Source organism: Bos grunniens, chromosome 7 (assembly GCF_055505025.1).
Source record: "Bos grunniens cultivar Pamir isolate PY7600 chromosome 7, Bosgru_T2T1.0, whole genome shotgun sequence".
NCBI lineage: Eukaryota > Metazoa > Chordata > Mammalia > Artiodactyla > Bovidae > Bos > Bos grunniens.
The window spans coordinates 6,614,003-6,626,610 of NC_141171.1; the positions used below are offsets into that span (position 1 = coordinate 6,614,003).

At 56.9% G+C, this 12,608-nt stretch overlaps 1 protein-coding gene across 7 annotated transcripts in view; it reads left to right on the plus strand.

Annotated features, from left to right (window-relative positions):
- The window catches only part of CHERP (calcium homeostasis endoplasmic reticulum protein), a 19,289-nt gene continuing 6,681 nt past the window's right edge, over window positions 1-12,608 (plus strand). For 2 of the 7 annotated variants that reach the window (XM_086408609.1, XM_086408614.1), the window contains exons 1-9: window positions 1-91; window positions 399-572; window positions 5,069-5,280; window positions 6,344-6,481; window positions 6,729-6,880; window positions 8,450-8,594; window positions 8,697-8,786; window positions 9,999-10,248; window positions 11,288-11,463. In XM_086408609.1, coding sequence (XP_086264735.1) covers window positions 67-91; window positions 399-572; window positions 5,069-5,280; window positions 6,344-6,481; window positions 6,729-6,880; window positions 8,450-8,594; window positions 8,697-8,786; window positions 9,999-10,248; window positions 11,288-11,463 — 1,362 coding nt within the window. In that variant the 5' untranslated portion in view covers window positions 1-66. The remainder of the gene's footprint in view (window positions 92-398; window positions 573-5,068; window positions 5,281-6,343; window positions 6,482-6,728; window positions 6,881-8,449; window positions 8,595-8,696; window positions 8,787-9,998; window positions 10,249-11,287; window positions 11,464-12,608) is intronic. The other 5 variants (XM_086408610.1, XM_086408615.1, XM_086408613.1 and 2 more) reach the window with 3 other exon arrangements.

Sequence of the window (12,608 nt, forward strand, 5' to 3'; positions counted from 1 at the left end):
GGCTTCCGCAGACGGCCCTGGTGGGCGATCGTGAGGCGCCGGAGGACGTTCCCCGCGGCCGGAGCCATGGAGATGCCGCTGCCGCCAGACGGTGAGGCCCAGCCCTGACTCGGGGCCCGTTGATCTCTCCCCGGGACCCCCAGCTGACCCGCCCCGCCTCCTAGGGTCCCCGGGCCTAGGAAGGGGCGGGGCTCGGCCTCCCGGGTTTGCCCGCGGCCTCTCCCGCGGGTCCTCGCATTCCCGGCGCGCTTCTGGCCCCTATCGGGACCCGTACAAGGGCGGCCTCTCCGGGGCCCACCCCTAGGGACCCGACCGGCGGACGCGGGCTGGGAAACCAGGGCCCCCGGATTTGGGCGGTCCTAGCTGATGCCCCGTGTGGCCTTTTCTCCGTCCTCCAGACCAGGAGCTCCGAAATGTCATCGACAAGCTGGCCCAGTTCGTGGCTCGGAACGGGCCCGAGTTTGAAAAGATGACGATGGAGAAGCAGAAGGACAACCCGAAATTCTCTTTTCTGTTCGGAGGCGAGTTCTACAGTTACTACAAGTGCAAGTTGGCGCTGGAGCAGCAGCAGCGTGAGTCCTCTCCAGCTCTCGGGCCCCCTCCTCTAGCCCTTCCTTTCTCCGATTCCATCTCGGGCTCTACCACTAAACGCCTTATTTGGGGTCGCATGCTATTTCTTTGTGAAAATGGGTTAGTTCGGCATGTATGATCTTTCCCGCTGTTCCTGGAGTCCTGCAGCCCTGAGGCTGCAGGGTCCGAGTGTTACGGAGAACGAGGTTATTGATCTTCCTTCTGGGCTCGGAATCAAGGATTCCTGTTGTTTTGCAAACTTGATGACTGATGTCACCGAGTAGAGTGCTTCAGTGTTTTACAGAGAGGAAGTGATAGAAGCCAGCCTGAGTGGGACCCTCCGGATGAATACCGTCCAGCCCTCTTTGCGGGCTCTCTGGGGCGTCCAGCAGGGTTTTTGTGCATTTCTGGTGGTTGCAATCCAGATCAAAATGAATTGTCCTGTGGACTTTATTACTTGGTAACTGTTTATGTTCACTGGTTTAGTGCTTCAGAAACCAGGCCTTGACCTTAAAGAGTTTAAGATGGAGTTTGTTATCACAGCTAGCCTATGAATAACAAATGTAAACACCAGATTGATAGTCCCTGAGCTCACGTCTGTCTTGTTCAATAGCAAATCCCTAGCTTCTAGATACCTTTGTGTTGCAGATTGCCAAGCAGTTGGACATTGAAAGGTGAATGCTCCCTGGACTACAAGCTCCTCGAGGCCAACCAGACCTTGTTTGGGACATTATTGTGCCTAACAGGCAGCATGTAATAGGTGTTCTTATGGCAAAAGTACAGTGGCTTGAACAGGCACAGTGTGTTTTGAGAGCCGAGAGAGAAACCAAAGCGTAAGAGATCCAGCATGGCACCTAGACATGTGTAGACAGAAGAGTTTGCTCTGGAGTGGGAAAGTTTCCAAGGGGAAAGTTTGGGTTTTCTTCCTTTGTTCAGGGGTTCTTCTGGTACCTGTTTAGGTTTTTCGTTTGTTTTAATATTTATTTAGTTGTGGTTCATGGGCTCCAGAGTTCAGGGGCTCGGTAGTTGTGTTGTGAGAACTTAAGTTGCCTGCAGCATATAGGATATTAGTTCTTAACTGGGGATCGAACCCACATCCCCTGCATTGGGAGGTTGATTTTTAACCACTGGACCACCAAGGAAGTCTTGCCTATTTAGGTTAGATATGTGATTAGGGGAGATTTGTTGCCTGAAATTGTAGACAAAATGTACTCACTTACCTATGTGTTTCTGGAGCAAACCATTCCTTCGCCTCAGCCCATCAGGTTTGAAACCCCTGATATAGGCAGTAGGGAACCACTAGAGAGGCTGAAACAGGAAGAGGTGGATTGGGTTTGCGTGGCCTATGTGGCAGACAGGCTGGAGGGAGCATGAATGGAGACCAGGACCAGTGAGGCTGGCAGCTGGTGATGAGGTCTGGATTAAGTCAGTGAGTAGAGTAGAGAAAGTGGGCCTGGGGACAGCTAGGGTTAAGGGGTAGAATACATGAACTGAAATGCCAGTTGGATATTGATGTGGGTGATGTAACTAGGCAAGGGAGGACTGTGTTTCGGTTTGAGTGACCGTGAGGTGAGAGATACTTCTTCAAGGGGAGCCCACTCCCACTCTGGAAGGTCAGCAGTAGGAGGTGGCTTGGGACTTGGTGCCATAATGTGGGGAGCTTGGGGTGCTTCTAGCAGGCGAAGATCGGGGCTCAGGGAATCCTTTCTGCAGGTAACAGTATCTCCGTTGCCATTAAAGTCTGTGACAGAGTTAACCAAGTAGGAATTGAGGAGACAAGAGTGTTCAGACAGAAGATGGAACCTTAGGAGGGGTTGAGGAGTAGTGGGAACAGAAGCTTAGGGTTCCCAAACCCCAGAGAACGAGTGATTCTTGGAGTGGCCAGAAGTGCAGAGCAGGGAGGGCTGGCTTGCAAAGGACTTAGAAATTCTGGAAGCTCTAGGGAAGCTCTGGAAGGGTTTTGGTACTGTGTTCTGGAGCAGGGCTAGCCATTTTGTAGCCAGCCTGGTGGTTTGAGAAGACTGAGTTCCGGGACCACTCAGGAATTATACCCTACAAACTCCTACACCCTACACAGCAAACTGGTTTTGTTTTTTTCCCTCCAATCTGTTGCAGAAAGTACAGTTTTGCAAAGTACAATAAAAATGTGAACTTCTATGAGAGTTCCCTGGTGGTCTAGTGGTTAGGACCTCAGTGCTTTCAATGCCAGGGGCTGGGTTCAGTCCCTGGACAGGGGGCTAAGATCCCGCAAGTTGCACGGCACAGCCCCCCAAAAATGTAAACCATGAAACATCAAACTGCCATGAAAGCGCCCAAACACTCCTCTGCTGTTTCTGTGCTTGTCTCGGTGTCACCTGGGGCTGGCCCCTTGGACCCCACTTGGATCAGCAGCACTACGGCCATGGGGTAGAGAAGAGGAAAGAAAGGGGGCAGGACTGGGCGCAGGGAAACCTAGGTGACGAGTCAAGCCAGAGTCGTGGCAGTGATGGCCGCGCAGAGTGGTGTGTGATCTAGAAGGGTGACTTGACTACGTGGGGCAGCTGGTTAGTGTGGGGTGCAAGGGAGAGAGAGGTGCACGAACTTCGCTTCTGGCTTGGGTAAGTGGGCGTGGCTGTGCCAGCCATGGATCAGGAGTGGGGCTTTGGAAGGGGTGGGGCACAGGGCGAGAGGAAACCATACCTGTTTGGGGCATCTGCAGAAAACAGTGGCTATTTGGTCTAAGACCTAAAGCCTGAGGAATCCAGGGTGCCACTGGTAGATTTAGGGGTTATAGAGCAGTGGTCCCCAAACTTTATGGCATCAGGGACCAGATTCATGGAAGACAGAATGAATCGTTTCTACAGACGATGGTGGGGGCAGGGGGGGACTGGTTTGGGATGATACAAGTGCCTTATACTTGTGCACTTTATTTCTATTACTATTACATTGTGATATATAATGAAATAATTACACAACTCACCATAATTAGATCAGGCATTAGATTATTCTCATAAGGAGCTCGCAACCTGGATCCCTCACATGCGTGGCTCTCAGTAGGGTTCATGATCCTGTGAGAATCTGATGCTGCCACTGACCTGACCGGAGGCAGAACACAGGCGATAATGGGAACGATGGGGAGCAGCTGTAAATACAGATGCAGCTTCGCTTGCTCACTGCTCACCTGCTGCCGTGCAGCTGGTTTCCTCACAGGCCAAGGGTTGGAGGCTCCCTGTCGTAGAGTGCAGATTGTAACTGCAGCCACAGCAATACATCACATTCCCCTAGAGGCTTGCTCAGAGAAGAGCATTTAGTTCACAGTCCAGGCCTCCAGCATGTAAGAGTCGGACAGAGAAAGGGGACAGCCACGCCAGCCACATGCGACAAGGAGCTGAGACGGGGCCATCTGGCTGAGTGGGGATGACTGCAGTGGCTTTGAGGGTGGGGTGGGCAGGCAGAGCCCAGGCTTCTGTGGGTTGAGATAAAGGAGAGAAGAACTGAAGATGAACTTTGGCTTTAAAATTGTTGGATGGGGAGGCACAGGCTGAAGGGGGAGTTTGTAAAGACTGAAGACTCCACCATGACTAGATGCTAATGGGAGGAGCCAGTAAAGACAGAAAATGAAAGACAGCAAGGCGACACGTGCTGAAGCATCGAGGGGCGCGATCCAGACTGCACGTCGGGGTGGTCCCATGGGCTGCCCTTGGGTGCAAGGACCAGAAGGCCCACCTCAGACCTAGGCGCCCTGGCGGGCCCTGGGCAGCACACTCCACCCCATTGTTCTTTCTTTGGCTGGGCCCCCTGAGGGTGGGACTCAGAAGGGCTCCAGCAGAGTATGGTCCTGTTCAGACCAGATGAGGCCCAGAGGCAGAGAGGGCAGCCATCTGTCCCGGGACCCTTCCCCAAGTCCTCCCTTCCTGTCTTACCTGGCAAGGTTCGGGGCCTGCACTTGCCCATCCTGTCTCCTGCCAGCAGGATGGGGCAGCCTATGCTGCCTCAATCTGGATTGACCCCTGAATACAGGAGAGTAGAGTCTGTGGAAGGGAAGGCGAGGGGCCCAGTGTCCAGAGGCCACCACGTGTGTCGGGTCACTGCCGCGCTCCTGCCACAGGGCCACAGTTGTTTGGCCTTGCTGGTTGGCCCTCCAGAGGCTCGGTAGCTTTGTTACCTGGGAAGGGAAGAGTAGACTGGGGGACAGCAGGCAAGGATGCTTGGAGTCAAGAGAACCCCTTGGGGAGGGACTGTTTGTTCAGGCCCAGGTGAGGGTGGAAGCGGGTGGCTTTGGGCTTCTGGGCTAATGGACTGTGGGCAAGGCCAGATGGTGTTAGCTGGAGAGTGGAGACCATCCCAAAGGTCTCCGAGGAGAGGGCAAGTGGAAAGGGCCCAGGGCCAGGCCCTATGAGACAGGGTGAACATAGCTGGGACAGGTCATAGGAGTTCTCTGCTGGGGGGTGAGTATACGGAGGGGAGCTGCCCAAGTAGCCGCCAAGGGGATACCTGGACCCCCGCCGCCTCCTCACAGGGGCTGCCTCTCCTCCTCTCCTGCCAGTCATCTGCAAGCAGCAGGCCCCGGAGCTGGAACCGGCTGCCACCCTGCCTCCCCTGCCCCAGCCCCCGCTGGCCCCTGCGGCACCCGTCGCGCCAGCCCAGGGCACCCCATCCATGGACGAGCTCATCCAGCAGAGCCAGTGGAACCTGCAGCAGCAGGAGCAGCACCTGCTGGCCCTCAGACAGGTACGGGCCCGCTCCTCCCGCCCCACCCCTCCTCCCGAGGGGCACCTGGCACTCACCTCTGTGCCTCGGGTTTCACGTCTGCACTGGCGCTAAGGACGGGGCTGTCCCATTGCCCAGGGCTTGGAGCGAGACAGTCGTCGCTCCTCCCGCGCTGCCACCGCCTTTATTGTGTTTAGCTCAACCCCTCACGCCGGACCCTAAGGTTGGGTCTCCTCCCAGTGAGCTCATTGCATAGGCTTTGACACACATGCCCCCATCATGCTGCAGCAGGTGTGACAAGTGAGCCTGCACGTCGGAAATGGTGTGACAGAGAACGCCAGGTGGCCTCTGGTGCCGTTCGCACAGTTCTTGCCAGTTAGGAGGAGGCTCTTGTGAGGTGGACCCTTTTGTCCCAGTCCATCACAGCCTGGTACTTTGGCCAGATACAGTAGGATCAACTGCTGGAAACCCAAGGTGGATAAGGACACTTGAAACACCAGCCCCAATTTTATTACTGGAGTTGAGACGCAAATTGATGTATTGGAAACAAGACACTCCAGAATGTTCACTCTCAGTTTGCACATGAAACTCTTCACAAACCGAGCAGTCCAGCCTCAGCCAGCCCTGGGCTGACCGCTTGTCCCCCTGCAGTGCTGGGTCTCAGCCATACTTCAGTCTGCCAGTCTAATGGGCAGAAGTCTGGCACCGCGTGTTAATTTTGGACTCCTGGTTGCCAGCACTATGGCCCTGCGTTTATTGACTGGTGTCTGTTTATGTGCATCCTCCCCACGCCTTGTTCACACCGCCACTCATTTTTCTTTCTTTTTTTGGTGAGTTCACGTGCAGAGGTTCCTTGTTCCTCTGGGCCTTAACGTTTCCACCTGTCACCTCTCGGGGGGAAATGTCTCCCCCTGTGTCTTGCCTGGCTACCCCCGCTGCCTACTCTTGTACTGCGGCGTGACTCTCCAATTCGTGTCTCAGGCTTCCGGTGTGAATGCTGGGGGCGGGGCACGGATGGGCCAGCCTGGGTGTGCCTGGGCCGGGGTCCCTCCTCACACAGTCTTGGCGTCCCCTTGCCTTCCAGGAGCAGGTGACGGCAGCCGTGGCCCACGCACTGGAGCAGCAGATGCAGAAGCTCCTGGAGGAGACGCAGCTGGACATGAACGAGTTTGACAGCCTGCTGCAGCCCATCATCGACACCTGCACCAAGGACGCCATCTCGGTGAGGGGCGGGGGCGGGGCGTGCTCCAGAATCTGCTGCTCCTGACGAGGTGGGCGGCCGGTCTGGGCTGGGGCTACTCTCGGGGCACCCCGTTTCTCCCTCTGCTTTCTGCCTGAGTACTTCCGTGGGCTCTCCCGCCAAGAGAGAGAGGGAAGGTGGGTGGAGGTTCCTGGGCACTCCAGGTACCCGCACACCCTCGGGCCTGGGGAAGCCAGCCCCGCTTCACCTGCTGTCCTGGCCGTTGCAGGCCGGGAAGAACTGGATGTTCAGCAACGCCAAGTCCCCGCCGCACTGCGAACTGATGGCGGGCCACCTCCGCAACCGCATCACGGCCGACGGGGCGCACTTCGAGCTGCGGCTGCACCTCATCTACTTGATCAACGACGTGCTGCACCACTGGTGAGCACCTGCCAGCCCCTCCATCCCCCACTCCTCTGCCCCCTCCCGGCCACTGCTCTGCCCGCAGGAGCCCGGCCTGTCTTGGGATCCCTCTTCTTGAGGGTTGGTCTGAACCACAAGCCCCCACGGGGAGGACAGCCACCCCCTCTCCCCTCACATACACCCCTCAGCCCCTACCCTGGACCCCGCGTCCCCCCAAGGCCACTGTCCCCTTGCGCCTTGCTTTCAGGGCAACTTCTGCGTGTTTTCCAGTGTCCATTGGCTGCCTTGTTCATACCTGCCACTCATTTTCCTTTCTTCACTGATCTACACACACTCCATTGCCCTGAATGCACTCTGCGTCAGGAGTCTTCCCATAGGGCCTCCTGGCTAATCCTGTGTCCCAGCCCAGAGACTTGCCTCCCCTCTCCACCCAGCCATCCTAAGGCCGGGCCAGTATGTACTTGCTCATGGCCTTTCTGGTGTCTTACAACAAAGGTTAAGTCGGGAAACCAATCCCTGGGCCAAAGACAGGTGGAAGCTCACGGGGCTAGTGAGGCTAGCCTGTCGCTGTGAAGACTGGCTGCCACATTTGACCTTGAACTTGACCGGCTGAAGAGACAGCTCCCATGAGGGCAGCAGGCTCAGACCCGGCTTTTGCCCACTTGCGCCCGCATGCAGCTGGCCCGCCACTCCCTGCTTCCTGGGCCACGTGGGCAGTTCCGCTTCCACTTCGCGCTCCCTGCCTCACCTTCCCTTATTTCTCTGCCGCTGGGAAACTAGCAGCTGCTCGGAACCTTGTGTGCCCTTCTGCTCCACCAGCCGCTCCACGGACTCAGGGCGGCTCGGCAGAGACAGCCCTGTTTCTGGCACTTCTGCAGCCATGCCCTTCCTGAGCCCGCTGTTGGGAAGCCCAGTGCCGCCGGCCCTGTCCTCCTGCCTGGACTGCCCTCCCCCAGCCTCAGGCCCTTGCTGCTGTCTCTGAGCTCCCTGGGGTGGGCTCGCCTCTGGGAGGGGCTCCAGCTGCCCTGCTTCTTTCCCAGGCTCTGACACCTCGTCGTACAGCCTGGGGAGTCCCCATACTCACTCACGCTCAGAGTATACCCGCAGCTGTGCCCTGCCCCCGCTGAAAGGCCACCTCATCCTGCGGACCTGATTGCTAGGCCCCCTGACAGCCCACGTGCTCCCTCGTGGAAGGCAGGGTCCCAGCCCAGATTGCCTTGTGCAGAGAGGGTAGCTCTGCTGAGCGAGGCTTCAGGGACTAGGCCCCACACCCACAGCAGCACCAGCCCAGCCCTTGTGGGCAGCAGGGGCTCTCACCAGCCCATGTCTGGCAGTCCTCAGGCCACTCTGGGAGGGAAGGGTCATGGTGCTGAGGAGGGGACCGGGGGGGACAGGCCGTGCTCTGAGAGCCCCAGGGCTGTGTTCTTTCCCACTGCCGTCTGTCCCTCGGGCCCAGGTGCCAGCACGGCTCTTGTTGGGGGCCCAGCCCTTGTCCTGGCCGGGTTGGGGGCCCGTTTCCCAAGAAGGCAGAGGGGGCTGTGGCCGGAGCCGCAATGGTAACGGGCGCGTGGCTGGGTCCCGCCCCAGGGCCCTGACGCGCGGAAGGTCTCTCCCTCACAGCCAGCGCAAGCAGGCCCGGGAGCTGCTGGCCGCCCTGCAGAAGGTCGTGGTGCCCATCTACTGTACCAGCTTCCTGGCCGTGGAGGAGGACAAGCAGCAGAAGATCGCCCGGGTACGCGGGACAGCCGGGCAGGGCGGGGCGGGGACGGGGACAGACGCTGGGGGCGTGTGTGCTTGTCTCCCCCTGACAAGCCTCTCCCTTCTCCACGTCCAGCTCCTACAGCTCTGGGAGAAGAACGGCTACTTCGACGACTCCATCATCCAGCAGTTACAGAGCCCGGCCCTGGGGCTCGGCCAGTACCAGGTGGGCGCTGCTCCCTGAGGTTGGGGGGCTGGGTGGTGCCCTTGGGGTCCTGGTAGCATCTTCCAAACCCAACTCCCAGGGGTGCCCTGGTGTGGTGGTGAGCAGCAGGAGGCGGGGTCTGAGGAGCAGCACTGGGGCCCACCCCCTCCACAACAGCCAGTGAGCTCCCCCTAAGGGAGCCCGTCAGGGTGTCTCCTGGCTTGCCATGACCAGCTACCTGGTGTGGGCCCTGCTCTCAGGGATGTCTTTGGTCCGTCTGCCCTGGTCCTCCAGGCATGATAGGGACGTGCGTAAAACCTTAAGTAGGCTGCCATGGTCATTGTGTTGGGCGCAGGGTCCCCTGTGTGCTTCTCAGAGGGGGCATCTGCTCAGAGGACAGGGCTGCAGGGCAGGGAGAGGAGGGCCAGATCTCCTTGGTTCCCTCTGCCGTGGCTCTGGCATTGCCACCCCAGCAACAGCTGTCTGGATAAAAGACACAGCTCACACCCCTGATTGTCAGGCCGTGAGGTGTCGTCTTCCTGCACATCAAGAAGTGTCAGAAGCTTGAGCGTCAGAAGCCACATGCTGACTGTTGCCCCTGTGATGCTCCTGACCGCCGCCCTCCCTACAGGGGAGAAGCTTTCGAGCTCAGAGAGGCAAACGAGGAGAGTGCATCTCAGGCTTTTAAAAAATTCTACCCACTTTTTTTGGTTGCTAAATAAGAACGGGCTCACATCACCATACCACAGTGATATTCCCTGCTTTTCTTTTCTTGAGTTGGTGGCAGTAGCTCATGGTTACTGAGCCGCCCTGGTCCTGTTCACTGTGTTATTTCCTAGTCCCCAGAGGTAGGTTCTGTTATCGTCCCATTTTACAGATGAAGAAATTGAGGCCCCAGGGAGGTGGTGACTTGTTCAAAGCCATATGGCCTGTGAGCCCGTCCTAGGGTGTGTGTCAGCCCAGGGCACGGCCGTCCTTGTGTATTCCCTTTGTGAGGGAATTCTAAGCTACTGCAGCACTGTTCTTTACCAAATCTGGCTAGATTGAGATGCTCTGTGGTTGTCAAGCCCAAGCTGATTATTTTACGTGACAATCCCTCGCCAGCCTTGGATCCCTGGACCTTGCTGTCTACAGCGTCGCCCCAACCTTCTGGGTGCTGTCCCTGTGCTGCTCCAGAGGGTCTCGGACCTTGAGTCCCACATGCTGAGCGCTGGCTTCCATGCTCTCCCCCAGGCAACCCTCATCACTGAATACTCCTCAGTGGTCCAGCCAGTGCAGCTGGCCTTCCAGCAGCAAATCCAGACCCTCAAGACCCAGCATGAGGAGTTTGTCAACAGCCTGACTCAGCAGCAGCAGCAACAGCAGCAGCAGCAGCAGATCCAGATGCCGCAAATGGAAGCTGACGTCAAGGCCACACCGCCGCCGCCTGCCCCACCCCCAGCCCCCACACCCGCCCCGGCCATCCCGCCAACCACCCAGCCTGGTACGTGGCTTCCTCAGCACCCACCCCCCGGAGGCAGCCTCCAGAAAGCAGTCTTCTCCCCTCAGGAAGGGCTCGGGTTCTGTAGTCTCAGGTCCAATCCTAGGATCAGATTCTAATCTACTTAAAAGCACCAGGCAGGTGATTTCACGGGTACATGCAACCCAGCCCTTACACCTGAGACAGTTGAATACAAACCATCCCAGAGAATGGAGAGGAAGGCTCTCCAAGTCATTTTCTAGGCCAGGATAACTTATACAAGATGCACGTGAGCAGGGAAAGAAATTTTTTTGAAAGATATCAAGTACCTAAGAGAGCCAACAGAGTAGGAATTATTAAAATCTAGGAAGATCTGGGTCTGTTGTGGTAATAATATAGAAAAATGTTAACCCACTGTCATTTCTGAGCAGAGATGGAACAATAGTAAATAAAACCTCAGCAAGTGAAGTCTAGCCGAGGATTTAAAAGGTACATCATGATCAAGTAGGGTATGTTTTAGGAATACGTAAGGGTGGTTTAATACTAGAAAATCTGAGACGTCCCTAATGGTCCAGTGACTCAGACTCTGTGCTCCCGATGCGGAGGCTCGGGTTCCACCCCTGGTCAGGGAACTGGATCCCACATGCTGCGACTAAAACCCGGCACAGCTAACTAAATTCAAAATCTTTTTTTTTTTTTGTAAATACCAGAAAATCTAGCAGAATAACAGTTGGGAAGAAATGATTTTTCAGCTAGATGCAGTAAGTGTATTTAATAAAATGAGGATAAAAATTTTTGAGTAAGCTAAAGTCCATATGGTATAGCAGTCAATAAGTAGGATACTTACTGTCAAGCTTTCAAAGAAGAGAGGTGTGTATCCCGAACAAGTCTTCTGTCTGTGCTGCCTTCCCCGAGGCAGTAGCAGTTTTCCTTGGGGTCAAAAATGAAGGGTTTATTGGGCGGTAAAGCCCAGCCTGGCTAGGCCCTGGGTGCTTGCTGAAGATCATTTCTGGTGGTGCTTCCTGCCGCCCCCTTCTCTGACTGCTCTTTTGTCTGGTTCTAGATGACAGCAAGCCTCCCATCCAGATGCCCGGGTCTTCCGAATACGACACCTCAGGAGGGGTTCAGGACCCTGCCGCCAGCGGCCCCCGTGGCCCTGGGCCCCATGACCAGATCCCACCTAACAAGCCCCCCTGGTTCGACCAGCCTCACCCCGTTGCTCCTTGGGGCCAACAGCAGGTATCTCTTAGAACTTGCTGCTGGGGTAGGTGGATGGCAGGCAGGTGGGTGCTGGCGCCTGTGTGGGTTCATGGGCCTTTAACTGATTCTGCAGCAGGGCACGGGGTGGCAGGGGCGGCCAGAGGGTGGTCATCTTCCCAAGGTGTGGGGACGGAGCTGGGGAGGAAAGCTGGGCCTTTGCATCCTTCCTGGGCGCTTGGGTTGCCTGGGCTTCTCACACAGGCCGCACGTTCACGTGAATGCTCGGAAGGTTCACCGTGTTGAGTATAGTGCGGTGATGTGCTTCCTTCCCTTTTTAACTGGTTCGGCCAGCAGTGTCAACATCTCATCACCTTAGAAAGAACCTGGTGCTTAGAAAGGGAAGGAAGTGAAAAGCGTTCGGCCGGCAGCGTTTTCTGGGGCTGGGACACTGGTCCGTCCCTCCCTCCAGGTTCCTTGGAGTCAGACTCATAGGCCAGGGCGGGTGCAACTCATCAGGCAGAGCATGACTGGCAGGCAGCCCACAGTTTGCTGTCCAGGCCTGGGCCTGGTCAGAGCGTCCAGGTCCAGCTCTGGGCGTCCATCTGCCTGTGGGCCGGCTGTGCTGGGTGTGGCCCTCCCTTGTGATCCTGTTTGGACGGGGTGTGTAAGGGAGATGGCTCTGGGCTGACGAGTAAGGGATTGTGGCTGTGACTTGCCCCCCTTCCCCCAGCCTACCCTCAGCTTCACAAAGGATTGGGTGTCTGCACAAAGCGGCCCCCATCTGTGGGTGCCTGCGGTGACAGCCAGGTCATGGGCACCCTCTCACGTGGAGGCGCTTCTGCGCATTCGGTTGATGCGGAAACAGACATGCCTCAGGTCTCCTGGCTCAGTCTTTCTAGGGACCAGCAGGTTAGGCTCACAACAGTGGGGCTCCCTCACTGAAGGCTAGCAGTGTGCCTACCATGCACGGTAGGACACCACGGCCTGGCCTGCCCATGTGGCATCTTATGCGTTTGAAATAGTTGTTATATTGAAAATCTGGCTTTGGGGTTTCTCTTGAAAGACCTGAGGGTGTGGTGGCCTGAGCTGGCCTCCCAGCCCTGCTCCTGGAGGTGCCCCTCTGGGCAGCCTCATGCTGGTCCTGAGTCTGGGTTGCAGTCCTGTTTAATTGAGTGTTGAGAGCA